The sequence below is a fragment of the Lineus longissimus genome, chromosome 6 (genome assembly GCF_910592395.1).
Source record: "Lineus longissimus chromosome 6, tnLinLong1.2, whole genome shotgun sequence".
Lineage (NCBI taxonomy): Eukaryota > Metazoa > Nemertea > Pilidiophora > Heteronemertea > Lineidae > Lineus > Lineus longissimus.
In genome coordinates this window covers 42,517-68,833 of record NC_088313.1, presented here as the reverse complement: position 1 = coordinate 68,833, position 26,317 = coordinate 42,517, and the positions used below count along the sequence as shown (strand labels likewise).

Below are 26,317 nucleotides of genomic sequence, written 5' to 3'. Positions count from 1 at the left end.
TCTCACACAAACCTATTCATTTCTGAATAGCTTGTCTCTTGTAGAATACATCTGGTCAAGTTTCAACGTCGTCTAGACATACAGTCATGCATAGGTATACTATAAGTGCACAAGAGAAGCTGGTATTTTCCTCAAATAATCGTCAGAGCTATCCCTTCACAAAATACATCGGACATTTACATTTGAACAAGTAGCAATAGGGATAGAGTAGGCGCATCTGTATCCATGGTAATCACTCGAGATTGAAGAACCTCTGTGCTGCATAGGCCACCAGTAGCAGTACACTCCAGGCATACCGAGCACTCTGGTATTGTAAATTATTCACTTGGATCGAGCTATCCATCCAACAGAAAAACACTAAAACACGTGACCGGACACCGGAAGCTTACGCCCCCAAATCGAGTTCATGACGAGTGAATTGCCGTCAAGTACCAGTCTCTGTAATGAGTGAATGGAGGAGACTGGTGAAAGAGTCTATGGAATTACAGTTTCATTATATTAACTGTAGATGGCGCTCATTACATAGTAATGGTTCTATTGTCAATGAACATTGAAAGTAGGGTTTCGGTCGACGTGCGGGATGATTTGATGCTCTCTGAAGCATATTTAAGCAATGGATCCCTATTTTCCAGCTCCTAAGGATGAGCCAAATGTCCCTGAAGGTAGGTACCATTATTATATGTGATAATATTCATCTAAATGTGACTGTGAGGAACGTTTCTGTGTGGGTTTTGACTGGTCTCTCGACGGACAGCGTGTGAATACATTAGCGCCGTGCATAGTGTAATGGTGATACATTGTTGCAAGTGTATACATTGGCATTTGCCTTGCACGCCGCAAAATGATTCACAATGAATGTATGGAGAGGGGCATATAATACATGAGGTGTAATGTTGGGGTTTGGGCTGGTCTTGAGTGTACATAGAGTGTGGTGGAACACTGATATCATGATATGGTCAGCACTCACTGACTGGGGCCGGGGGGGGGGGGGGATGGCGGAGAGTAAGTTGAGTTGTCCTATCGGGATTGTAGTTTGTACAAACCTGCCTGGTCCGTGCTAGTGGTGGTAGGCCTACTCTTTGTAGGGATCTTCTGTGACGAATGCTTGAGGTTATAGTGTCTACATGACTGTCTTAGTGTCTATAGTCACAGTGTCCAGAGTGATCCTGCTAAATTTGTATGTCTTCTTCGAAAAGGTCGGTTGGCTGTGGCTGATATGCGACAGCTACTATAGAGTAGACATCACTTTTTGTAGTCCAGAGAATAAGAGTCTATTGTATCTAAAAAGTATTGTTCTCTCTTGCCATGAATCCGAGATAGATCATTGAATAAAACTTGTAGGTAGGAATGTTTCTGGGTGGGACTTAATTTCCCTTCACACCGGCAACAACTGCCATGTTGTTAGTAGCTTGTGTTGAGGAGCTTGGAGTGATAACAAGTCTGCTACTTTGTCTCCGTGGCGATGAGGAGTTGGACTCACTCCAATAATGTACAAGAGGTGAGCTCACTGTGACCTTTACTGCAGCCCTTTGACTTGAATGCACCTTTTGTGCCCTGATTTCATTAACAAAAAGCTTGCCTGCTGCCCCCAGGTGCTGGCTAATTATCCCAGCCAGGTTTGAATAGACTCAACTCATTATTGTCCACAATGGTGATATTGTACATGTACGGTGTGTTCAGCTATATGAGGTTCATGGAACCAGTTTGCTTCTATCATCTCATCATAGCTTTTGACCAATGGCAGTGGATTTTCAAAGGAAATGTAGGTTAATATGCAGTAAAAGTTCCAAGACCACAACACAAGAAACAAATCACTCCCTCAGTCTCATTGATATGGCGATGAATAAGTTTTAACATTGAAAAACCTATGATGTGATTGTGTAGTCTACTGCATGCATGGCGACCGGTAGGCCTATTTCATTTTGGGGTTGGATTTGTTCGCACACAGTCAGAACCCCACACAGTCAGTTTTTTATTTGATGCCACAGAGCTGTTGTTTTTCTCATTGATTGACGAAAAAATAAACACTGGTTGTCTGGCATAAATAACCACTTGAAAGTTGAAGTCAGATAAAGTTCTATAGTTTGTTGTATGCACAGGCGTGAGGTTTTTTGTGAGCCTCAAAATGATTAGAGCTTAAAGTAGCTGCTCTACACACGATAATTGTGTTCAACTAAGGGAGTGAAAACTAAAGTTAAGGGCAACTGTCCAACTGAAGTGACAAATAAGTGATTTTCCAACTTTAATGAAGTTTTGATCGATGTGGCACAAGTTGCTGTTTAAATCAACCACGTGCTTTAAATGTGTAGTTTCCAGTAACCTGGCCTTCATTCATTTGGTCAGTTGTGTGCTGGAGTTTTTATGAGAGTTGCTGTTTATTTGAAAACGTAAAAGCTTGACTTAAATTCTTGATACGATGACGGTGTAATGCAACTTTTCTGGTGTAGTTTACATACTGTCTATTGATGTTGTTGATTCATGCTCTTTGAATGCTCCCCATCTTCCCCCCTCGCATCATTCTTGCATGCAGTCTCTTCACCGTGCATTCATTCTAGAAACAAATCAAAGTCCCTTTTCAGGACAAATCCTTCCGTTCCTGCAAACCATTTCTATTTCAGAATTTAGCCGAGACTGTGAGAATGTGAGAAACAGCTTGATGATATTGGTCCATTGTTTTTCTCCGGGTAGAACATACAGGAGATCAATTTGGTTCATGTATGTAGCGATCGTTGCACCAACTTGAATTTCCTGTTTTCTAATCTGTCACCTCAGTTGTTTTTTTCACTGGCAACACTCTTTTTTTTTAAAACAAAGAAAATGTTGCTGGCCTCATTCAATGATTGCACGATCTCTTATCTCCCGTGTGAGCTGCCCTTTAGTTTTAAAACCAGATTACAAGATGAGATTTTGTGCAAGGCTGTTTTAATCCATTTTTTGCAAGCAGTTTGATATCTTGGTGATTTTTGTGTTCCACTGGTTGCAGTTGACCACGGCAGGATTGTTTCAGTGGTGTGAACAATACCTCACCCTGGAGCAGGCCTTGGTTACCATTATTACTAACCAAAATGGTAGATTTTGATTCAAGAATGAAACTAACCTACTTTTTTGATAGATGGGCGTAGCATGTTGATTTGGGGGTTCCAGTCTTCCATAAGCCTTACCTCAGGTGGCTGAGCCTGTATTCTTACATTGCATTCTTCTCCAAAAGGTCTATTTTAGCATGCTGTTAGGTGACATTACATCTACCTTGGTACTGTACAAATATACAAAATGAGGTACTGTGGCAAAAGCAGAAAGTGTCTGTGTAGGAAATGAACTGCCATGCTGAGTTGTCTTTTGGAGAAGTATGATGTAGGAGGTGCCCACTGATGCCCACATCAAACATGGCCATTCCAGGTATATTTTCATCAGGGGCAGTTATAGGAGCCTTAAGACTTATCGGGCACCCCTGAGAAAGAGGGCCGACCTATGCCAAAGACCCAAAGGTCATGGGCTCTGCTAATGTTTATTGATGAATAAGGATTGCAGTCTTATGTTGTGGCGATGTGGCCAGTTTCCAGTTCTTATAGTTCATGAATGATTTTATGATAAACAGGGTTCTAGCCGCGCTATTTCTGCACCAATGTCACACCAGCATTGAAAATAGCTTTCCTTGTTGTGAGAACATTGTCACTTGAAAAGTCAAAATATGCTGGCTAGAACCTTGTCAAGCCCACCTCCCTGTCTACCCTTCCCACTTCAGCTGATCAGCAACTTCAAGTTTGTTTTTGTGATCGCTGACATTAACTGAAGGCAATATGTGGCACCCAAGGTTGGCCGGCGTTGCACAGTGGCACCATGTGTAGCCACCTTGCCTGCCCTCTAGACGCGCTGTTGCACCAATAGCTCACCGCTTGGCCTGCTATGAGGGAACAGTGTGGCGCCATAGGCAGAACCACCTGGCTGCCCTTTGACAGCAGTGTGGCACCAGAGGTTAACCGCCTGGCCTGTCCTGAGGTAGTGGTGAAAAACGTAAGGTTAACTATCTGGTCTGCTGTTTGGCACCTATGGTGCCGGTTGTAGGCCTTGAGCAGGCTGGTGTGACAAGTGTGCCGTGGATGGTGAGAGGTCAAGTTGAGTGGGTGTGGTCCTGCATGCTTGATCAGCCCATATCACGAGTTGACATCCACCAAGTGCCCAGGCCTATCAAACCCAAATGTGGTTCAGGTACGCAATGCCTCTGTTCTCTGAAAGGTACTGGTATGTTTTGGGGGATATGCTGTTGTGGCGACTTGATAATTTGATAAAATTTTAAGCATTTGTTTGATGAGATTTGCAAAAGAGGCTGACTGCAACCTGAACCTCACTTGGGTAAAAAGTATTTTGGCCACCAGATGGTTATGTGGACAGAATGCATTTCCGTTACAGTCATCAATGTGTTGAAAGCTGATGGTAAGCTGCTTTCTGACACAGAGGTTGAGGTTGGCACACATCGGTGTTGTGGAAAGGGCCAAGACTTCATTTTCCTGCACATTGGCATATTTTTTTCGATTTCCGAGTTAGAAAAGGAATAAGAACAAAACAGATGCAGTTGGTAAAAGGGATTCCTGCAGGTTTCATCGCTCCTTTACCAGGTATCGCCACTCAGTGTTTACTCTCTCTGCTATCATTTGCTTGCAATGCAAGGCCATAAACTGGTAGACAGAAGGCACATATTCTTGGATGGTTGCTGTTGAACACTTCAAGGAGTTATCATCCAAAACACTCACTGTCATCAACAAGAGAAGACATAGGAGAAAGACAAGGGAGATTGTCATCTGCTGGAACACAGGAATTCTCAAGGAGAAACATCGATTGGGATCAGTGGTATCCTTATCTGTTTTCATGTATAAATCAAGCTCATTCAATGTTCGTGTGGTACTAGTGGTAGACGGAAGGTCCAGTTCAAAGGTGTCCAGGCAAGAGAAGGCCAATTTGGAGGTGTCCAGGCAAGGGAAGGTCTAGTTCCAATATGTCTAGGCAAGGGGAGGTCCAGTTCCAAGATGACTAGGCAAGGGGAGGTCCAGTTCAAAGGTGTCCAGGCAGGAGAAGGTCAAGTTCAAAGGTGTCCAGGCAAGGGAAGGTCCAGTTCCAAGATGACCAGGCAAGGGGAGGTCCAGTTCCAAGATGACTAGGCAAGGGGAGGTCCAGTTCAAAGGTGTCGAGGCAGGAGAAGGTCCTGTTCAAAGGTGTCGAGGCAGGAGAAGGTCCAGTTCAAAGGTGTCCAGGCAAGGGAAAGTCCAGTTCCAAGATGACCAGGCAGGGGAAGGTCAAGTTCCAAGATGACTAGGCAAGGGGAGGTCCAGTTCAAAGGTGTCCAGGCAAGGGAAGGTCCAGTTCCAAGATGACCAGGCAGGGGAAGGTCCAGTTCCAAGATGACTAGGCAAGGGGAGGTCCAGTTCAAAGGTGTCCAGGCAAGGGAAGGTCCAGTTCCAAGATGACCAGGCAGGGGAAGGTCCAGTTCAAAGGTGTCCAGGCAGGAGAAGGTCAAGTTCAAAGGTGTCCAGGCAAGGGAAGGTCTAGTTCCAAGATGTCTAGGCAAGGGGAGGTCCAGTTCAAAGGTGTTCAGGCAGGAGAAGGTCAAGTTCAAAGGTGTCCAGGCAAGGGAAGGTCTAGTTCCAAGATGTCTAGGCAAGGGGAGGTCCAGTTCAAAGGTGTCCAGGCAAGGGAAGGTCCAGTTCCAAGATGACCAGGCAAGGGAAGGTCCAGTTCCAAGATGTCTAGGCAAGGGGAGGTCCAGTTCAAAGGTGTCGAGGCAGGAGAAGGTCCAGTTCAAAGGTGTCCAGGCAAGGGAAGGTCTAGTTCCAAGATGTCTAGGCAAGGGGAGGTCCAGTTCAAAGGTGTCCAGGCAGGAGAAGGTCCTTTTCAAACTTAAAGATGTCTGGATGCATTGTTCTCCTTGACTTGAGGAGACGTTTTATGATGCCTGGTTGAAACATTTTTTGCTTGGAGGGATTGCCTGTGATGAATTTTCCTTAGGCTGGTTTTATAGTTCGTGGTTTAAAGAAACTTGTTTGTAGATAAGATGAAGTGGCTCTTTGCAGAATCTTTACCCGAACCCTGATTGCAGGTCTTTGTAACATATAATTACCAGTACATTATTTAATTCATTTCTGTTTGTTTTAGTTTGTCTTCGTCGCTTCTTTTAGTTTCTTCAATATGTTATGAGTGTTAGCATTAGTTCGGTGTTGATCTCTTTCAGGAAAACCTACTGAGGATGCTGGGTGCTTTGATATGGATTCAAGCCCCTTAGTAAGTCTGGCCCTTCTCTCTAAATCACACATCCATTGGCTTGGGACGCGCTGAGTTCCTTAGTGTATCTTACGGTGGTTTGTGGATGTGTTGCAAATCGAAAAATGTGTGGTGATTTAGTGTTGAAGGGTTGGACTATAACCTGTACCCGACAGCAATGGCAGGCAGGGTTAGATGACCTACTTCTTACGGGGTTGAAGTCGTCATTACAAACTTTCAAAGAAAATCTCACATCGTACCTTCATTGTCATAATAATTGTTGCAAACTTTTAAAAACTTCAACAACCAAGTTAGTGACTCTTCAAGTGTTACCGTTGGCAATGAATCTCTCCTTGATGAAGTACATCGTATCTAACCCTGACATGTCACCAGTATCAAACCCATATTAGCCGTTCTCCCAAACCCAGATGGACAATATGACATGCCTACATCATGTCTGCATGAATATTGTGCCTGGGTGGTTGGTCGAGATGAAACAAAAGGTAGGTTGAGGTTTTCCTCCCGGAATTTCTTTCAAATTGAAGTAGGTTGTGGTTGATAGGGGCAACCTTCCTAAGGTTATGGTTAATAAGGGGGAACTCTAGGGTTACAGTTGATATGGGCATGCGTTACGGTTGATACAATGTAGGGGCAACCGTAGGGTTACACCGTGTGGGTAATGGCTGATAATGGCAAGGATATGATTGCTAGGGGCAACCCTAGGGTTACACCGTGTGGGTAATGGCTGATAATGGCAAGGATATGATTGCTAGGGGCAACCCTAGGGTTACACCGTGTGGGTAATGGCTGATAATGGCAAGGATACGATTGCTTGGGGCAACCCTAGGGTTACACTGTGTGGGTAATGGCTGATAATGGCAAGGATATGATTGCTAGGGGCAACCCTAGGATTATTGTGGTGAGTGTGGCAGGCTGGCAAGGCAGATCCGCTGAGATCATCCAAATCTTGCTGCTCAGCACCTCCCATATCCTGTTATTTCTATCTGTCGATGGCCTGAGCAACTTTCCATATCTACGCATGGGGAGGCTGAAACTTTGATCCATGGGGAGGCATCTAAGAAATGTTGAGACTGAGCCTCCATCAGCGGGGAGGCTGTGGAAACTGTGGGCTTTTTCAAGGCATGTCCAGAGGTGTTTACTTCTCAGTTGTCGTCTATCTTGTCTATTTGTCCTGGTCACTGTAGGTTTCAGATGGCCTGAACGCATCGCTCAGGGTTGCAAGATCGGGACTTATGTCCAGGTGTTCTGTAGGTTTTGTGGTGACTGTTCAATCGGTTATTGTTCTGTTGATTCTGATATTGTCCCATGCTTGTGAGACATCCGGGACCTTATGGCATTATGAAAATCTGTGTTGGCAGAGGGGCCATTCTTGGACCTGTTTGGAGAGTGGTTCCTGACCTGTTGTCATGATATGTGTCTGTGTTGGAAGAGAGGCCATTCTTGGACCTGTTTGGAGAGTGGTTCCTGACCTGTTGTCATGATATGTGTCTGTGTTGGAAGAGAGGCCATTCTTGGACCTGTTTGGAGAGTGGTTCCTGACCTGTTGTCATGATATGTATCTGTGTTGGAAGAGAGGCCATTCTTGGACCTGTTTGGAGAGTGGTTCCTGACCTGTTGTCATGATATGTGCCTGTTTTGGCAGAGACATAATTCTTTAACCTGCTTGGACTGCATGTGTTTGCTATTGCATTCCCAGGAGTGGCTGTGCTTGTCCGATTCACTGGTTGAGGCTCTTTCTATGTCCCCAATACTTCAGGAACTGATTACAATCTAGAGATTTTTGTTTTCCAAAGACCGCTAGATTGGTGGCCAAATTTGTTTGACTTTTTAAAGTATAACTCCAACTGTGTGTGCGCTCTTGGTGAGGCAGAAATAACTGTGAGCACCAGTTTTTAATCTCAAATGCCTTTCTAAATGTTGACATTAGTGATGAGAAGTAGAACATAACATGATTTATGATTTTGAAAGTATAGCAATTCTCCTGTGGTCTTTGTTCTACCCAAAGACCACTGGGACAAAAAGAACGCTCTAGAGGGGTGTTTCAGAAAAAAATATTGTGACCTTGATACTCCGTCAATTCACTGGTAGAGGTTGACTCCCAGGGATGTATGTTAGGAATCTCCCAGTGACCTTGATACTCCGTCAATCCACTGGTAGAGGTTGACTCCCAGGGATGTATGTTAGGAATCTCCCAGTGACCTTGATACTCCGTCAATCCACTGGTAGAGGTTGACTCCCAGTGGTGTATATAAGGAATCTCCCAGTGACCTTGATACTCCATCAATCCACTGGTAGAGGTTGACCTCCAGTGGTGTATATAAGGAATCTCCCAGTGGCCTTGATACTCCGTCAATTCACTGGTAGAGGTTGACTCCCAGGGATGTATGTTAGGAATCTCCCAGTGACCTTGTTACTTCATCAATCCACTGGTAGAGGTTGACTCCTAGTAATGTAAATTAGGAATCTCCCAGTGGCCTTGACACTCCAACAATCCACTCGTAGAGGTGGACTCCCAGTGATGTATATTAGGAATCTCCCAGTGACCTTGATACTCCATCAATCCACTGGTAGAGGTTGACTCCTAGTAATGTAAATTAGGAATCTCCCAGTGGCCTTGACACTCCAACAATCCACTCGTAGAGGTGGACTCCCAGTGATGTATGTTAGGAATCTCCCAGTGACCTTGATACACCCCTAATCCATTGGTAGAGGTTGACCCCCAGTGATGTTTGTTAGGAATCTCCCAGTGACCTTGATACTCAGTCAATCCACTGGAAGAGGTCGATTCCCAGTGATGTATATCAGGAATCTCCCAGTGGCCTTGATACTCTGTCAATCCACCGGTAGAGGTTGACTCCCAGTGATGTGTATTAGGAATCTCCCAGTGGCCTGGATACTCCATCAATCCACTTGTAGAGGTGGACTCCCAGTGATGTATATTAGGAATCTCCCAGTGGCCTTGATACCCCGTCAATCCACTGGTACTAGTGGTAGAGGTTGTCTGCCAGTGATTTATGTAAGGAATCTCCCAGTGGCCTTGTATTCCCTAATCCACTGGTAGGTTGTCTCCCAGTGTTTTATACAAGGAATCTCCCAGTGGCCTTGATAAGCGTCAATCCACTAGTAGAAGTTGACTCCCAGTGGTGTATATTAGGAATCTCCCAGTGGCCTTGAAACGCCGTCAATCCACTTGTAGAGGTTGACTTCCAGTGATGTTTATTAGAGTCTCCCATTGACCTTGATACTCCCCCAATTCACTGGTAGAGGTTGAATCCCATTGCTGTATATTAGGAATCTCCCAGTGGCCTTGATACACCCTCCAATCCTCCAGTAGAAATCAAATCCCAGTGGTGTATATTAGGAATCTCCCAGTTGCCTTGATACGCTCTCCAATCCACTGGTAGAGGTTGAATCCCAGTGATGTATATTAGGAATCTCTCAGTGGCCTTGATACTCCCCTAATCCACTGGTAGAGGTTTTCTCCCAATAATTTATATAAGGAATCTCCCAGTGGCCTTGCATCTCCCCCAAGCCACTGGTAGAGGTTGTCCCCCAGTGATTTATATCAGGAATCTCCCAGTGGCCTTGATACTCCATCAATCCATTTGTTAAAAGTAGACTCCCAGTGGTGTTTATTAGGAATCCCTGGTGGCCTTGATACTCATCCTATCCACTGGTAGAGGTCGACTCCCAGTGATTTTATTGCTCAATAGTGGCTCCCAGTGTAGTATTTCAGAAAACCCCTGGCATTGCCGTGCCTATTGCCTTGAACTATCCCAAAAACCACTGGTAGAGACTGGCTCCGATTGTAGTGGTTTAGGAATCCCATATCATTGCATGGCCTATAGGCTTGAACTAGTCCAAACCACTGGTAGAGACTGGCTCCGAGTGTAGTGTTTTAGGAATCCCATGTCATTCTTGAACTATCCCAAACCACTGGTAGAGACTGGCTCCCAGTCTGGTGTTCTAGGAATCCCCAGTCATTGCCTGGGGTATTGCCTTGAACTATCTCCAAAACCACTGGTAGAGACACTCAGACTGGCTCCCAATGTAGTTTTTTGGGAATCCCCTAATATTGCCTGGCCTACTGCCTTAACTTATTCTAAAAGCCACTGGTTGAGACTGGCTACATTGAACTGTCCCAAATCATTGGTAAAGACTGGATCCCGGTGTGGTGTTTTATGAATCCCCTGTCATTGCCTGGCCAATTGCCTTTAACTATCTCCAAAACCACTGGTAGAGACTGGCTCCTAGTCTAGTGTTCTAGGAATCCCCAGTCATTATCTGGCCTATTGCCTTGAACTATCTCCAAAACCATTGGTAGAGACTGGCTCCCAGTGTAGTGTTCTAGGAATCCCCAGTCATTATCTGGCCTATTGCCTTGAACTATTCTAAACCACTGGTAGAGACTGGCTCCCAGTGTAGTGTTCTAGGAATCCCCAGTCATTATCTGGCCTATTGCCTTGAACTATTCTAAACCACTGGTAGAGACTGGCTCCCAGTGTAGTGTTCTAGGAATCCCCAGTCATTATCTGGCCTATTGCCTTGAACTATTCTAAACCACTGGTAGAGACTGGCTTTCAGTGTAGTGTTCTAGGAATCCCCAGTCATTATCTGGCCTAATGCCTTGAACTATTCTAAACCACTGGTAGAGACTTGCTCCCAGTGACAGTGTAGTGTTCTAGGAATCCCCAGTCATTATCTGGCCTAATGCCTTGAACTATTCTAAACCACTGGTAGAGACTTGCTCCCAGTGACAGTGTAGTGTTCTAGGAATCCCCAGTCATTATCTGGCCTATTGCCTTGAACTATTCTAAACCATTGGTAGAGACTGGCTCCCAATGTAGTGTTCTAGGAATCCCCAGTCATTATCTGGCCTAATGCCTTGAACTATTCTAAACCACTGGTAGAGACTGGCTCCTAGTGTAGTGTTCTAGGAATCCCCAGTCATTATCTGGCCTATTGCCTTGAACTATCTCCAAAACCATTGGTAGAGACTGGCTCCCAGTGTAGTGTTCTAGGAATCCCCAGTCATTATCTGGCCTAATGCCTTGAACTATCTCCAAAACCATTGGTAGAGACTTGCTCCCAGTGACAGTGTAGTGTTCTAGGAATCCCCAGTCATTACCTGGCCTTTTGCCTTGCACTGTCGCAAAAAACACTGGTTGAGAATGTCTCCCAGTGTAGTATGTATTTCAAGGACCCTCCCAGTGCCTGTGATACTTCACTTCTACTGGGAGAATGAATACCCAGTGTATCCTGTGCAACCACTGGATGAGGCACTTGCCAAATCAAGTACTTATCATATCAAGAAGTCACTCAGTGTCCCTGACACCCAGCTGGTACAGATAAATGTGGAAGAGTATCACGATTTTTGTGCTTTTTCTGTTTTCCTTCCTGCTTTGCGCAGTATCCTGGTGTCTGCCTCTGAAATGCGAGACTCAGAAAACTGCCTGTTTTTGTTCAGTTAGAGGCATTCATGACCTTCCAGTGGTTAAAAAGCTCCAGTCGTCCTGGGTCTTACAGCCTAGTTGAGGATGGAAGCCAAGATCTCATGAATTACTCTCCATGTTATTGTTAAGGCATGTTTAACCAGTGTTGCTTGCCTTGTATCTGGTTCATTGAGTGTTTAGCAACACCAATTTTCTAGAGTTAAGACAAATCACCAAATGTTTGTTTGTGAAGGGCACAGGGTGGAGAAGTGATGTCTTTGGTTTTGATATGAAAATGACAGATAATCTTTCTTCATTCTGAATAAGTGTTAAGTAAGAGGTCATAATAAAATCGTTTGACAGAATTAGTGTTTTATGGACAAGAATGATAGGGATCTTTCAATGCACAGCATAAAGTGATATTAAAATTGGCAATGAGCTTGTCTTGTTTTTAATCGTTATAATCAAATAATCACCACATTCCAAATAGCCATCTCAGCCACCTCGCCGCTCAAACGGCTTGGTGAAAGCGCAACGCTGCTAACTAGCCATGCTATCATGCTAGTGGAGGTCGCCTCCATTCAATTACGCAGCTCAGCTTATCAGTTATTCAGCACCAGCCTTTAGAATCAGAAAAAAAGTGCTTTCAGCGCAGTTCCTTAGTCCATGGTGTATTGAATGTGCCTCCCGTTTCCATGGAAACACTTCTCTAGAATCGAGGTGAGAGTTTTGCTGCAGCTGCCTGGGGTGAAAAAAACGTGTCTGATTCACGCTATTATGTTGAAAAGTTAATGTCTGTTCAAAAGCTTGCTGAAACGATTGGACACTCAATGTATTGCCTCTTTCAAAATCCTTGTATAATGTGTGGCAAGCATCGGAATGTATTGATTTCACTCACTCTCACACTGCTAAACATTTTAACCCTTTAAGAACTGAACATTTTTTTGTGACAAACATAAATTTGCAAATGCATAATTATTGGCTCCAGTAGATCTCAAAGATCTCATCTGTGCCTGTGCAGACCACCATAGGTGACGTAAGAACCGATGAAATGAGTCTTGTAGCCGACAGTTTTCTGAAATTCCTACCTTCCAGTTATTAGTTGATTGTTCTGCTAGATATGGCTTAGGTGGCAAAATGTTGCCAACTTTCATTCCAAAGATTCTGAAGGTGGGAATCAATGGTGGTCAGTTTTGGCAGGGACAGAATAAAAGCCTAAATTCTTGACCATATGTCGTGTTGTGGCAACAATGTCACCAGTCGGAGTCTCTTATTGATGTTGACAATTGCTTGAGCCTAGTCTCCTCAGTAATGGTGAGACTGGGTAATGCCTTATCCTGCCGTCTGCTCCACACTATGAATACCTGATCCTGCTGTCTGCTCAAGACTAAGAATGCCTGATCCTGCCGTCTGGTCCAGACTGAAATTTCCTGATCCTGCCATCTGGTCCAGACCAAGACTGCCTGATTCTGCCATCTGGTCCAGACTAAGACTGCCTAATCCTGCCATCTGGTCCAGACTAAGACTGCCTAATCCTGCCATCTGGTCCAGACTAAGACTGCCTAATATTGCCATCTGGTCCAGACTAAGACTGCCTGATCCTATAGTCAGGTCAAGCCATGCACCCTCCCACTCTCCATCTCCCCTCAATGCCTCAACCAGTCTCCTATGAAGCTTCAGCCTTTTTTCTCTCTGCATGACATCCACACTGGAGTGCCCTCTCTCTCCCACAGTCCCTTCTGTTTCTTGTATTAGATCGTAATATGATCCCATATCTAAGGATTGTGTTATATTCTCCCCAAGCTTCCAAACAATCCGATGCGGCCACCAACCTGAGCCAGTGGTCAAGGGCCCGTGGTCTAATCGCCTTGCCAGTGCTGTCATGGGTTCGTGGTCTACACAAGGGGCAGACAGGGAGCCTGCACTCAACTAATTAAGGTGAGTGATGATTTTTCATTCTGGACCGTTATTAATGCTTTATTGGTATCTGATTTGAAGAGCAATTTGTGTATGCGTAACCAAGGCGATTGTTCATTTGCATAAAAATGCTTTTGCGTTTCCACGGTGATGCTATTGTACATGATATGTATAGAGTGAGTGTGACCAAGGTGGCTTGTTCTGTCAGGCCATACCTCCTGTACTTCACTAGAATGTAACTGATGAATAATAAAATATTACATCTTGATAATGTTTGTTCTTTTGTGTCTTACAATTTTTTCACAAGTATATTTAGTCGGTATTGTTCATTATCAATTTTGTTTCTTAATGGGGCAAGAGACCTTGAAAAAGCCCTGTGTGTGGTACAGTGTTTGACTGTAAGGTGTGTATCTGTTAAAGCCTGTGCGAACATCATGTCAACAACATCAACTGTTGATGATATGAAACGAGACCAATGCATTCGATCACACTAGACTGTGGTTGGTTCACCTCATTCGTTGTTTCTCTGGTATCACATGAGCTCTAATAAGTTACACCCGTGGCTGTACCCCCCCCCCCCCCAACTACCTCATTATTGCGGAAGAAACCTGTTTCATTGGCGATTGACTGATATAAGAAGTCGAGACATTTAGACTGGTTCATTGAAGATTGTCCAAGGAAAGTTTACACAGAGCTTTTCACCCCCATTTCTCTGTTTCGACTCCTCCGGGTAATGCATTGGAAGAGTCCATTTGGGAAAAAGGGGGTGTATTGGTTAACTTTCTGAGGGTTTAATCCTTTCACCTCCATTTCTCTGTATAGACTTTTCTAGTAAAATGCATTAGAAGAGTCTATTCAGGGGAGTGGGGGTGTAATGGTTTGGTGTCACAGGCATGGCTGGCTGGTAATGACATCTGGGCAATAACTCTGATTTTAACCATTCTGAGCCTTGATCTTTAGAAGTTGAATCTTTGCTCTGATCGAGTTCCTCAATTAGTCAATAAAGTGGCCCACAGCACAATGGCTCTATTGTGCCTTTTTGTGCCATTGTGCCATATGGCATGAAGTATGATTTGTATTGGAGACATATACCTTGCCATGTGGCATTGGCCTTTGTGCCACAACAAACAATTGGCCCTGGAAGGGTTAAAGTGAGGCCACCCTGTGAATCCAACAAATGAGCACAAACTCAGGTGGTATCTATAACCGGGTGGCTTTCTATACAATAGCGGTTTATTGATGGCTGCCGAACCTCAGTCCTCAAAAATGTACTCTCAAGTCAAAGGAAAATTGTACCCTGGGGTGAGCTTGTTCGTCAGGTAGTGCTATTGTTTGTGTTGTGTGGGGACTAATCTAGTTGGAAAAGAATTTTGTCTATTATGAGACGTAAGTCATTGGACGAGTCATTTGACTCACTGAGGAAATGTTGATCAAATTTGACTTTTGAAGCGCACCTGTAGTCAGTGGCTTCGGGGTCATATTAGTGGTCTTCTGGTGACTAGTATGCACACTTGGGGAGCTGGGTCATCTTTGATTCAGCAAATCATGTATTTCTATTCCAAGCTTGAATAGTTGTGATGTACTGTGAGAAAGAAGAGACCCCTGGCAGCTACTTCATGTAAATTTATCTGACCTACCTGGCTCTTGCCTATAATTGAGCTTTACTTACTTTATGCGGCAGTCCAAATGAACCTTGAAGCCTTTGATCAGGTGATCAGGTCTGCTAATTGCTAGTCTAGTCTGAGTCATCACATGTTCAAAATCGGGAAAACTTCTCAGTGCTTTTTCTCCTCTGGTGGCTGGATTGCAGCCTTTGAAAAGGGAAACAGACTACTGCTTGGGTTTTGACTTGACCTACTTTTCAAGGTCACAGCCCTTGGAGCAGCTAGAACAAAAAATATACAGCTCAGCACACAGTATAAAACATTATCATAACTAACAAACAACCTTAACTCTAGGGCATTTGACTTTGAGAGAGTATGCTTCCTGGGGATGAGGCTAGGCTGCAATGTTTTTAGTGTGAGTTGAGAGTTTTCAGATTAGAACAACTTGTTGAGTTTTAGGCGTGATAGAAGGTAGCACTGGACTGATACTAGTGATAGGTGTGTGCACTCATGTCAACATATTGACTGACGGACGGAGCGACATTTCAGCATCAATACAAGCAAGATAAATGTTTTCGGTTTCATTGGTGCTCCTTCATTAGGTTTGAAACTGTTTCCAGGTGGGATCGTTAACTTCTTTCTTTTGTCATAGATATATTCCTCACAATTTGAAACTGAATTTGCTATTCTGTTCAGGTCCAGAAGATGACGGTCAACTTGGAGACAAATCACCGGTCAAATACCACCGAGATGCGCGGGAACATGGTGCAGGCGGGAAGGCTGAGCGGCCACGACGCATCAGGAGTCGCACGCGCCGAGGAAAGGGCTCAAGAGGCGAGGGGAACTCGACGAGGGGGAGTAAGCGTGGACGAGGTGCTGGACAGATGAGTGGTGGAGGTCTGATGCATGGACAGCCTCCGAACATGCTACCAGGGATGGGAGGTGGATGGTGAGTCCTTTCATCTTCTAACCCTTACAAGGGGGATTGATAAGGGCAGGGGGCAATAATATGTGTACATTGGTGAGGTTGATGAACTATTCACTTGCCTTTAGTTTGCAGGAGAGTCTGGGTTGACCTTGTTTTGTCTTGTGTTTCAGGAACCAACCAATGCCTGACAGCTACATGGATCAGAACTATCCTGGTCAGCAGGGGATGATGCCGATGCAAGGTAAGTGCTCATGCGCTTCTTGGCTGGTGGTTCCTCTTTCACCTGGAGACAGGGTACACTCCTTGGAATCCAAGGTTTTTCAGAGGAGAAAACTATACATAAAATTGAAGCCAAAATTCTTCTGACCTTCAAGATGAGTGGTCACTGTGTAATAATTATTGATAGAAAAAAATTGTATGAGCTTTGAGTGGAGAACTTGGTGCTGACATTCGGTGGCACTTTGGTAGTTGAGAGTGTGTGACTGGAGTACACTGTCAACATAGATATTGCACGAGCTACTATTATTTCCACCAGTTATGATGGTTGCACCAGCTGCGATAGTTTGTACCAGCTGTGATGGTTTGCACCAGCTGCGATAGTTTGGACCAGCTGTGATGGTTGCACCAGCTGCGATAGTTTGGACCAGCTGTGATGGTTTGCACCAGCTACGATAGTTTAGACCAGCTGTGATGGTTTGCACCAGCTACGATAGTTTGGACCAGCTGTGATGGTTGCACCAGCTGCGATAGTTTGGACCAGCTGTGATGGTTTGCACCAGCTACGATAGTTTGGACCAGCTGTGATGGTTTGCACCAGCTACGATAGTTTGGACCAGCTGTGATGGTTTGCACCAGCTACGATGGTTCAAAGAAAATGCTTTGTGTATTCATGCTTGATTTGTTTTTTTGCAGGTTTCCCTGGTAACATGCCTGGCAACATGGGTGGTCCTGGGATGGGCATGGGCGGAATGCCAGCGGGCCAGGGTATGGGCATGAACATGCCTGGTGGGCAGAGTATGGGTATGAACATGGGACGTGGCAGTGGATACAGCATGAACCAGATGGGTATGAACATGCAGGGTGATTATATGAACATGGGTCCCCCGGGGCAAGACATTGGTATGAATATCAACACTGGGAATGGGCGAGGTGGTTATATGGGCTCGAACCATGTTGATATCCCTGGTGGTCATGGTATGGGTATGTCTGGGCAGGGCATGGTCAACTCGGGTATGAGTATGTCGGGCAGGCAGGGCATGGGCATGGGTGGCTACTCGTCCTCTCCTGGTATGGGCATCAACCAAGGTGTTGACATGAATATGGGTGGACGCCCGAGTATGGCATGTAGTGGCCTAAACTCGCCGAGTGAGTCATCATCTGGGATGCCCTCGACACATGGGATGACATCCGACATAATGAGTCATAACATGGCCATGAACATGCCATCTGCAGTCATGAGGATGAATCGCTCACAGGGCGTGATGGGCTCGCAAGGGATGGGTGGCATGAGCTCACAAGGTGGCGCTGCAATGGCGAGCATGCGGTCACCGGGGATGGGAGGGAACATGATGTCATCACAGAATCGCCCCAGTATGAACATGGGCAATCAGGAGACGAGTTCGAGCTCCAACATGTCTGCTCAGGGTATGGGTATGACCACGTCAACGCCACAGGCCATGGGCATGAAGATGCAGACTGGGGCAGCAGATGTAGGTATGAATATGCCGCCGTCTGCTGGTATGGGCAGTAACATGGGTGGTGTGTCGGGCAACATGGGAGCTAGCGGCGCTGGAGGCAGTATGGGCATGGGCTCAGGCAGCACAGGCAATATGGGCATGGGTTCTGGAAGCTCTGGTAATATGAGCATAGGGTCACAGGGAAGCACAGGTGGTATGGGCATGGGGTCACAGGGGAGCACAGGCGGTATGGGCATGGGGTCACAGGGGAGCACAGGCGGTATGGGCATGGGGTCACAGGGGAGCACAGGCGGTATGGGCATGGGGTCACAGGGGAGCACAGGCGGTATGGGCATGGGGCCACAGGGGAGCACAGGCGGTATGGGCATGGGGTTAGGGGGCAATGTGCCATCAATGGGAGGAACAGGAAGTGGAGGTTCTGGACGGGGAGGGATGGGCATATCGCCCAGTCAGACATCATACAATGCTGGTATGAGTGCAGGCAGCCGCGAGATGGGAACCAATTCTGGTAGCACTGGTATGAACCCTGGTAGCACCGTAATGAACCCTGGTAGCACTGGCATGAGCTCTGGAAACACCAGTATGAACTCTGCTGGTATGAACCCATGTAGTACCAGTATGAACCCTGGAAGCACCGGAATGAACCCGAGTAATACTGGAATGAACCAAAGTAATTCTGGAATGAACCCAGGTAGTGCTGGAATGAACCAAGGAAGTACCAGTACGAATCCCGGTAGCACTGGGATGAACTCGGGAAGTAGTGGTATGCCTTCCAATAGTACAGGCATGAGCTCTGGAAATAGCGGGATGAACTCGGGAACTGCCGGAACGAATTACAGCAGTATGGGCATGAATTCTGGAGGCGGTGGTGGCATGACAACGAACGGCCAGCCAAACATGGGAATGAGCAACTCTGGAATGGGGCCTCGGTCGATGGGAGGATCAACTGTTCAGCAGAGTATGAACCAAAACCAAGCAGGAATGAACTCTCCAGCGAATATGACACAGATGAAGCTGACAGGATCAAACAGCGGCATGACAGGAACGACGAATATAATGCAGAATGCTGGGAGCCAGATTAACAGCCAGCAAGTGCCACCTGGCTACAACCACAATGCCAGATGGGATAGTGGCGCCATCAATCAGCCAAGCAAGAAACCTCTGGTGAGTTCTAAAGCTTTGTTTACCGTACATGTGGTGATGCTGCCTGCAGATGCGTTCAGTCAACCTCTCCGGCCGGCACAAGATGATAACAGAGGTGTTGGCTGAACAAACTTGTTATATCGCTGGCAGGGCAGTTGCATTAAAGGTTGCAGGGCGGGCACTGGCCATTGAATGTTGCAGGGTGGACGCTGGCCATTGAAGGTTGCAGGGTGAGCGCTGGCCATTGAATGTTGCAGGGTGGGCCCTGGCCATTGAAGGTTGCAGGGTGGGCGCTGGCCATTGAAGGTTGCAGGGTGGGCGCTGGCCATTGAAGGTTGCAGGGTGGGCGCTGGCCATGGAAGGTTGCAGGGTGGGCGCTGGCCATTGAAGGTTGCAGGGTGGGCGCTGGCCATGGAAGGTTGCAGGGTGGGCGCTGGCCATTGGAGGTTGCAGGGTGGGCGCTGGCCATTGAATGTTGCAGGGTGGGCGCTGGCCATAAGTGATAGAAGATACGTGTAGTTGCAATGAAAGTTGCAGGGTGGGTGCATAAGTGATAAATTATAGTTGCAATGAAAGTTGCAGTGTTGGTGCATAAGTGATAGAGTATTTGAAAGTTTGTGTCTCTGTTTCAGGAGGCTGAGGAGGTTGATGAGGACAATGAAGATGATGTTGAGGATGTGAATGTGAAGAAGAAGTTACTGGGTGTTCTGGAATCTCTTGTCAGCCAAGTAAGTCGGCCGCTGGTAGTACACCATGTTTCTGTAACACCGAGGTCAAGGAGTAGCCATGGTTTAGTGGCTCGTTAGCATCATGGGTGGGCTCCCTTGTCTAATTCTCACTTTTACCGTGAGGCCGGATGCAGGTGTGTTGGCATTACTCCAGCCAGATGTACAAATGATGTTGACACCCATCTAGAAATAACATGAACACATTGATCTGCTGATGGGAATATGAGATGTAATCAACTCAATGTCTCCTTTCAGTCTGACAAGGACACCGATATGATTATGCAGATCACTGGCAAGGTTACTGAACAGTACATGAAGAACAGACAGACAAGTCAACAGGTACATCCCACTTTCTATGGCTGCTATTCACTTTTTCACCAAGGGTTTTATGCCTCGCTGGATATAATAGTAGGCTTTTCTGTTGGCTCATTTTCACATGGGTTCTGCTCTGTTTGACGTCATCATCATGGAATTGGGGCACCTTCTCCGTTCTCGTCATTGTGTTATTCCACTCTTACATCCTGGAAATCAACAATAGGGTAAAATGGTCATAAAGTTTGATTTGCCCCACTCCACATCTGCCAGAATGAGGCAAAGTGTAGTCCTGCATCTTTTACTCACTAGTATTGTTTGTTACAGCCACGTGCTGATGAGGTAGCACAGATCCAGGGACAGAACATGAACCAAGACATGCCTTCACAGATGCCTCAGCAACCTGGCAATACGCCATACAACATGCCTTCAACAAGTCAGTACGACCAGACCAACTCACACCAGTCGTTTGGTCGCTACTCGCAACAGACGAGCAGTCCATATCAGCAGCACTCGAGCAGCCAATACCACTCACAGGGAGCAAGTGGCCTCAGCCAGTATCATCAACAGACGAATAGCCAGTACGGGATGCAAGCATCTGCACAATACCCTGGCCACCCCCAAGGAATGGCATCTCAAGCAGCTATGGGGCAGCAAGCGAGTACAGGCCAGTACAATCAGTATAACCCGCGTGCTATGGCTGGCCAGTATCATGGTCACGTACCAGGGGCTGATCCAAACTCTAAATCGAATGTGGGCATATACGAGGGCAGCCAGTACGCGCCGCCTGGAAACAGCTTGGCTGCTTTAGAACGCACAAGTAATAAGGTTCCAGATGGCAGCATGTATGCGGCAATGAATCAGAGCCAGATGCAAGCAGGGATGATGGGCCAGAGTCACCAGATGCAGGGCCAGATGTCGGGCATGATGGGCAATTACTCAATGGGCCAAGGGATGGGCAGTGGGTACAGCGGATGGGGCTCGGGCTCGGGCAACTACCCAAGTTAGATCTCGTACATTCTCTCTCCTGAAGATCTTTGTGAAATAGTTGAGACTTTCTTGATAAGGCATTTTGACAAGACTTTTAAAAGTTGAGATATTTTCTGGCCAGATTTTTTGGGTTTATCTTGAAATAGATTTCGAGATAGTTTTGTGCTGACATTGATGTACATGTATATATGAAGAGGTTGTCTGGAAAGTGGTTTATAGGTCTATCCGTCTATTCATGGTCAACTTGGTCAGAATGAATCTTTTACTGTTTCGAGGAAAACCGTTCATGATATCCTTGGCAGCGTCTGTTGTGGTCAAGCTCCTCCACATGTTGGCTCACTCTTGACTCTTCTTGCCGATACGTATTTTCTGGATTTCTAGAATTGTGTCTTTGTGTTTAGAGTGGAGGCCTCCACCAATGAGTGGAGCTCAGGGCTTGAAGACATCAAGGAGGAGGTTCTCACCGGCCCTTGAGGCTGTGGGGACAGATACACAAGTGAAAAAGACGCACAGCTAGTTGGTGGAATGTAAAATGTACATTTCTGATTACATGCCAGAACCAGCATACAAAAACTCGGTAGACTGCACTAGTGTTGGCTGGCATTCTCTCCTTAAAGGAGAAGCCAGAAACAAAAGATGCCTTATTTGAGAAATAAGGCATGTTATATAACATGGGTGGTTGTTATTCAATGAAGGCATTGTTATATAACATGGGTGGTTGTTATTCAATGAAGGCATTGTTATATAACATGGGTGGTTCTTATTCAATGAAGGCATTGTTATATAACATGGTTCTTATTCAATGAAGGCATTGTTATATAACATGGTTCTTATTCAATGAAGGCATTGTTATATAACATGGTTCTTATTCAATGAAGGCATTGTTATATAACATGGTTCTTATTCAATGAAGGCATTGTTATATAACATGGGTGGTTCTTATTCAATGAAGGCATTGTTATGACTGGCAATGCACCAGTGCTTCTCTTACTTTGGTATATTAGGCCAGTTTGAGACGTTTGGAGAACGTCTGACTTGAAAGGTCCAGGCCACTGGCAGAAAACTGTTTTTGTGGTGTTTTGAATATAAAACTGTCCAGTAACCTAATTTATGTTTCTACTCTTGCTCAAGTATGTTTTATTCTGGTGATCTGCCTTAGGAAAGAGTTTTCGGGTTCACATAAAGACTTGTGGAGCTTTTTGTCACGTTTCTGACTGTGAGCCATGAGATAGTAAATAGCCTGTTTCGCCCATTTCCTTGGTATAAAAGAACACTTGTAAAATGAAACAATTTTTGATGTTTTCCCAGCAATATAGGTCTTTTAGTTTTGCAACTTTGTGAGTCATAACATAAATAGGGCTGTGAATGTGATTTGGCTAGTGACAGTTCTCAAGATCGGGTTTGGGGTAAAACTAGACATGGACACTATGAGGTGGCTGTTAGGCGACAATGGCAAATGAAGCAACTAGCATATTTAATAGGGTATAGGTGCCACTGATTTCACTAAACGCATGCATCAAACAGTATATGACGACAGTCAAATTATGTCGAGACTATGAAAATTGGTATGATGTCTCCAAATATTGACATCTCGTCTCTGGCTCCCAATGCGATATACTAGTCGACAGACAACACCTCCCAGTGGACCATTACAGTTGGTACCTGATTGGACACGGTAGTTTCCTCCCAGTGGACCATTACAGTTGTGTTGGTACCTGATTGGACACGGTAGTTTCCTCCCAGTGGACCATTACAGTTGTGTTGGTACCTGATTGGACACGGTAGTTTCCTCCCAGTGGACCATTACAGTTGTGTTGGTACCTGATTGGACACGGTAGTTTCCTCCCAGTGGACCATTACAGTTGTGTTGGTACCTGATTGGACACGGTAGTTTCCTCCCAGTGGACCATTACAGTTGTGTTGGTACCTGATTGGACACGGTAGTTTCCTCCCAGTGGACCATTACAGTTGTGTTGGTACCTGATTGGACACGGTAGTTTCCTCCCAGTGGACCATTACAGTTGTGTTGGTACCTGATTGGACACGGTAGTTTCCTCCCAGTGGACCATTACAGTTGTGTTGGTACCTGATTGGACACGGTAGTTTCCTCCCAGTGGACCATTACAGTTGTGTTGGTACCTGATTGGACAAGGTAGTTTCCTCCCAGTGGACCATTACAGTTGTGTTGGTACCTGATTGGACACGGTAGTTTCCTCCCAGTGGACCATTACAGTTGTGTTGGTACCTGATTGGACACGGTAGTTTCCTCCCAGTGGACCATTACAGTTGGTACCTGATTGGACACGGTAGTTTCTATGAGTGCCTTTGTCAACTTTGTTATAGGACATTTTAAATTTATTTTAGATTCAGACTTTAGACGCCAGGTTTTGCCTGTATTTTATAACCTTGTTGTTGGTGTACATTTTGTTTAAGTTGCTTGTTGACATAAAAATAGCGAGAGCAGCTTCGGGTCATGTGACTGTATTTGTCCATTAAATGGATTCTATTGACAAATTGACTGACAAGTCACTTGTCATATTGCATGTCGCGGTCACAGGTGATAAGCAATATAGTGCTGGCTACTCTGGCATTAATGTGACAGTTCAGTTCTTCTCCACTTATGACTTGTGACCTGAATTATGAAACAGGATTTCTCTCCAAGCTGGCCTGTTGTGTTGTCCTCACTTAGGAAGGTTAAACAAAGACATGGGGTCTTTTTCAGTAAATTGCTCCAGTTTAAAAAGTTGCTAATTCTGACGAGCTGTGACCCAAATACTGTATAATACTTTGTCTTGGAAATGGTTGAATATTTTGGGGCAGGCTAAAATATGAAATATTTCATTTATTTCATTGTGTAGCATGTGGGTGCGGTCTTCCTGTTGGAATGTGGATGTGATGAGGAAAGTCAGAGGAGAGAACATGTAACAGAAAGAAATAAATGAATAATTTTGTTGAAATTCGAGGATAAATCGTCATGAAATCTTGTTGAATCTCAATATTTGAATGAAATCTTGTTCAATCACAATAATTGAATGAAATTCTACGTAGAAATCCAATAATGATAGCAAGTTTTATTCTGTGAATCTACTGAGATTTCTGACGGCTTATTATTGCCCACATTTCAATAAATCACTCATTTGTGAATAATATGAGCGTACCAAAACTTAACCAGTGATAGTAAGTCACCTTATCTGGGGGGGGGGGGGGGTCACCTGATCTCGGTTTAGTTGCTTAAGAAAAAAAAGCGTCGCTGTCAAATGGATTGAATTGAAGCTGAAAACAACAAGACAATTTGAAATACTCCTTTAGTAATACTCAATGCCATGAAAGATGGTTGTGTATCCATGCATGGTGATAGGGACAACCACGCCCCCATCATCAACTCCTTGAGTAATACTCAATGCCATGAAAGATGGTTGTGTATCCATGCATGGGGATAGGGACAACCACGCCCCCATCATCAACTCCTTGAGTAATACTCCATGCCATGAAAGATGGTTGTGTATCCATGCATGGTGACAGGGACAACCATGCCCCCATCATCAACTCCTTGAGTAATACTCAATGCCATGAAAGATGGTTGTGTATCCATGCATGGTGACAGGGACAACCATGCCCCCATCATCAACTCCTTGAGTAATACTCAATGCCATGAAAGATGGTTGTGTATCCATGCATGAAGATAGGGATAACCACGCCCCCATCATCAACTCCTTGAGTAATACTCAATGCCATGAAAGATGGTTGTGTATCCATGCATGGTGATAGGGATAACCATGCCCCCATCATCAACTCCTTGAGTAATACTCAATGCCATGAAAGATGGTTGTGTATCCATGCATGGAGATAGGGATAACCACGCCCCCATCATCAACTCCTTGAGTAATACTCAATGCCATGAAAGATGGTTGTGTATCCATGCATGGTGATAGGGATAACCACGCCCCCATCATCAACTCCTTGAGTAATACTCAATGCCATGAAAGATGGTTGTGTATCCATGCATGGGGATAGGGATAACCATGCCCCCATCATCAACTCCTTGAGTAATACTCAATGCCATGAAAGATGGTTGTGTATCCATGCATGGTGATAGGGATAACCATGCCCCCATCATCAACTCCTTGAGTAATACTCAATGCCATGAAAGATGGTTGTGTATCCATGCATGGTGATAGGGACAACCATGCCCCCATCATCAACTCCTTGAGTAATACTCAATGCCATGAAAGATGGTTGTGTATCCATGCATGGTGATAGGGATAACCTAATCATCCACTATTCACAGACACCAACTCATCCTTAAGATTAATTGTTTTGCCAAAATAGATTTTGTTAATTTTAATTTTCCTGGAGCCAAAAAGTTATACTTAACCAACTCGGTGTTTGTGTATCAAAAAAGCTGAGCCTGAATGCCTGTTACTGAGTTCCAGAATATGGAATTGGTGGAGATTTCTGACTGCGCGTTCTAACTCGAGCAAGAAGAGAGTTAATAGATGTTGCAAGTCATGAGTTTACGGATCTAGTGAGTATTGTGGTATTTAATGGTTGTTTGTAAATCCATTGAGTTGTCATAAGATTTAAAGGCAGAGTTGCAGGAATTAGCAGTGGCCATCACTAATGTATGGTTGGAGTGTTCCTGTCAGAGGCATGATGGCCTTGGTCTCCAGCTCTCAGAACCAACTCGAATCAATTTGCGTGTATTTAGAGATGGGACCCTGTGTGACTAAGATATTTCATTTGACAAGTTGATGTTTGGTAATGGATGGTCAAATATAATCTCACGGAAGTTGTGGGTTAAGGTTCTCTACTCTTTGTGTGTGTCATTTCTGAACAAACATGGAACTCATAATAATAATTGTTTGAAAACTCTTGGTATTTGTGCAGCTGCGGACTTTGTCTCTCGTGAATGAATTCTTATGTCGTCTCTTTACAATAATGCATAATGTAGGCCTTTCACATTTATTACTTTATTAAATCGATGTCTTTTTGGAAATACATTCGTCTTTTGTTTTTTTATCGGGGTTCGCTGAAATCTTGAGGCAATATCAGTTTTTCCAAAAAGCAGTGAATACCCACAAATTTGGTAGGATGACATGGAGTGTGATATCCTTTAAATAATGTCCAACCTTGGGGGAAACCAGCCTCCTTAGCCCTGGATCCTTGAGTTATCAAGTAGTGCAGTCTTGGAGCACAGATAGATGGAACCTCTTTACCAAGTAGGGTACTTGGGCCAGTCTTCGAGCACAGCGAGATCGAAGCTCTTCCATAGAAGGGCAGAAGTAACTAAGTAAAA

At 45.0% G+C, this 26,317-nt stretch overlaps 1 protein-coding gene across 2 annotated transcripts; it reads left to right on the top strand.

Moving 5' to 3' along the window:
* Positions 1-536: 536 nt before the first annotated feature.
* On the top strand, positions 537-26,017 carry LOC135488987 (uncharacterized transmembrane protein DDB_G0289901-like). Of its 2 annotated transcripts, XM_064774025.1 has the most exons (8): positions 561-662; positions 13,506-13,640; positions 15,920-16,172; positions 16,322-16,392; positions 17,064-19,012; positions 19,624-19,719; positions 19,975-20,058; positions 20,359-26,017. In XM_064774025.1, the coding sequence occupies exons 3-8, from the start codon at positions 16,108-16,110 to the stop codon at positions 21,037-21,039; spliced, it is 2,946 nt and encodes a 981-aa protein (XP_064630095.1). In that variant the 5' UTR covers positions 561-662; positions 13,506-13,640; positions 15,920-16,107; the 3' UTR covers positions 21,040-26,017. The 2 variants fall into 2 exon arrangements, with proteins under 2 accessions (XP_064630094.1, XP_064630095.1); XM_064774024.1 differs by lacking the exon at positions 13,506-13,640 and having other exon boundaries at positions 537-662.
* Positions 26,018-26,317: the final 300 nt, after the last annotated feature.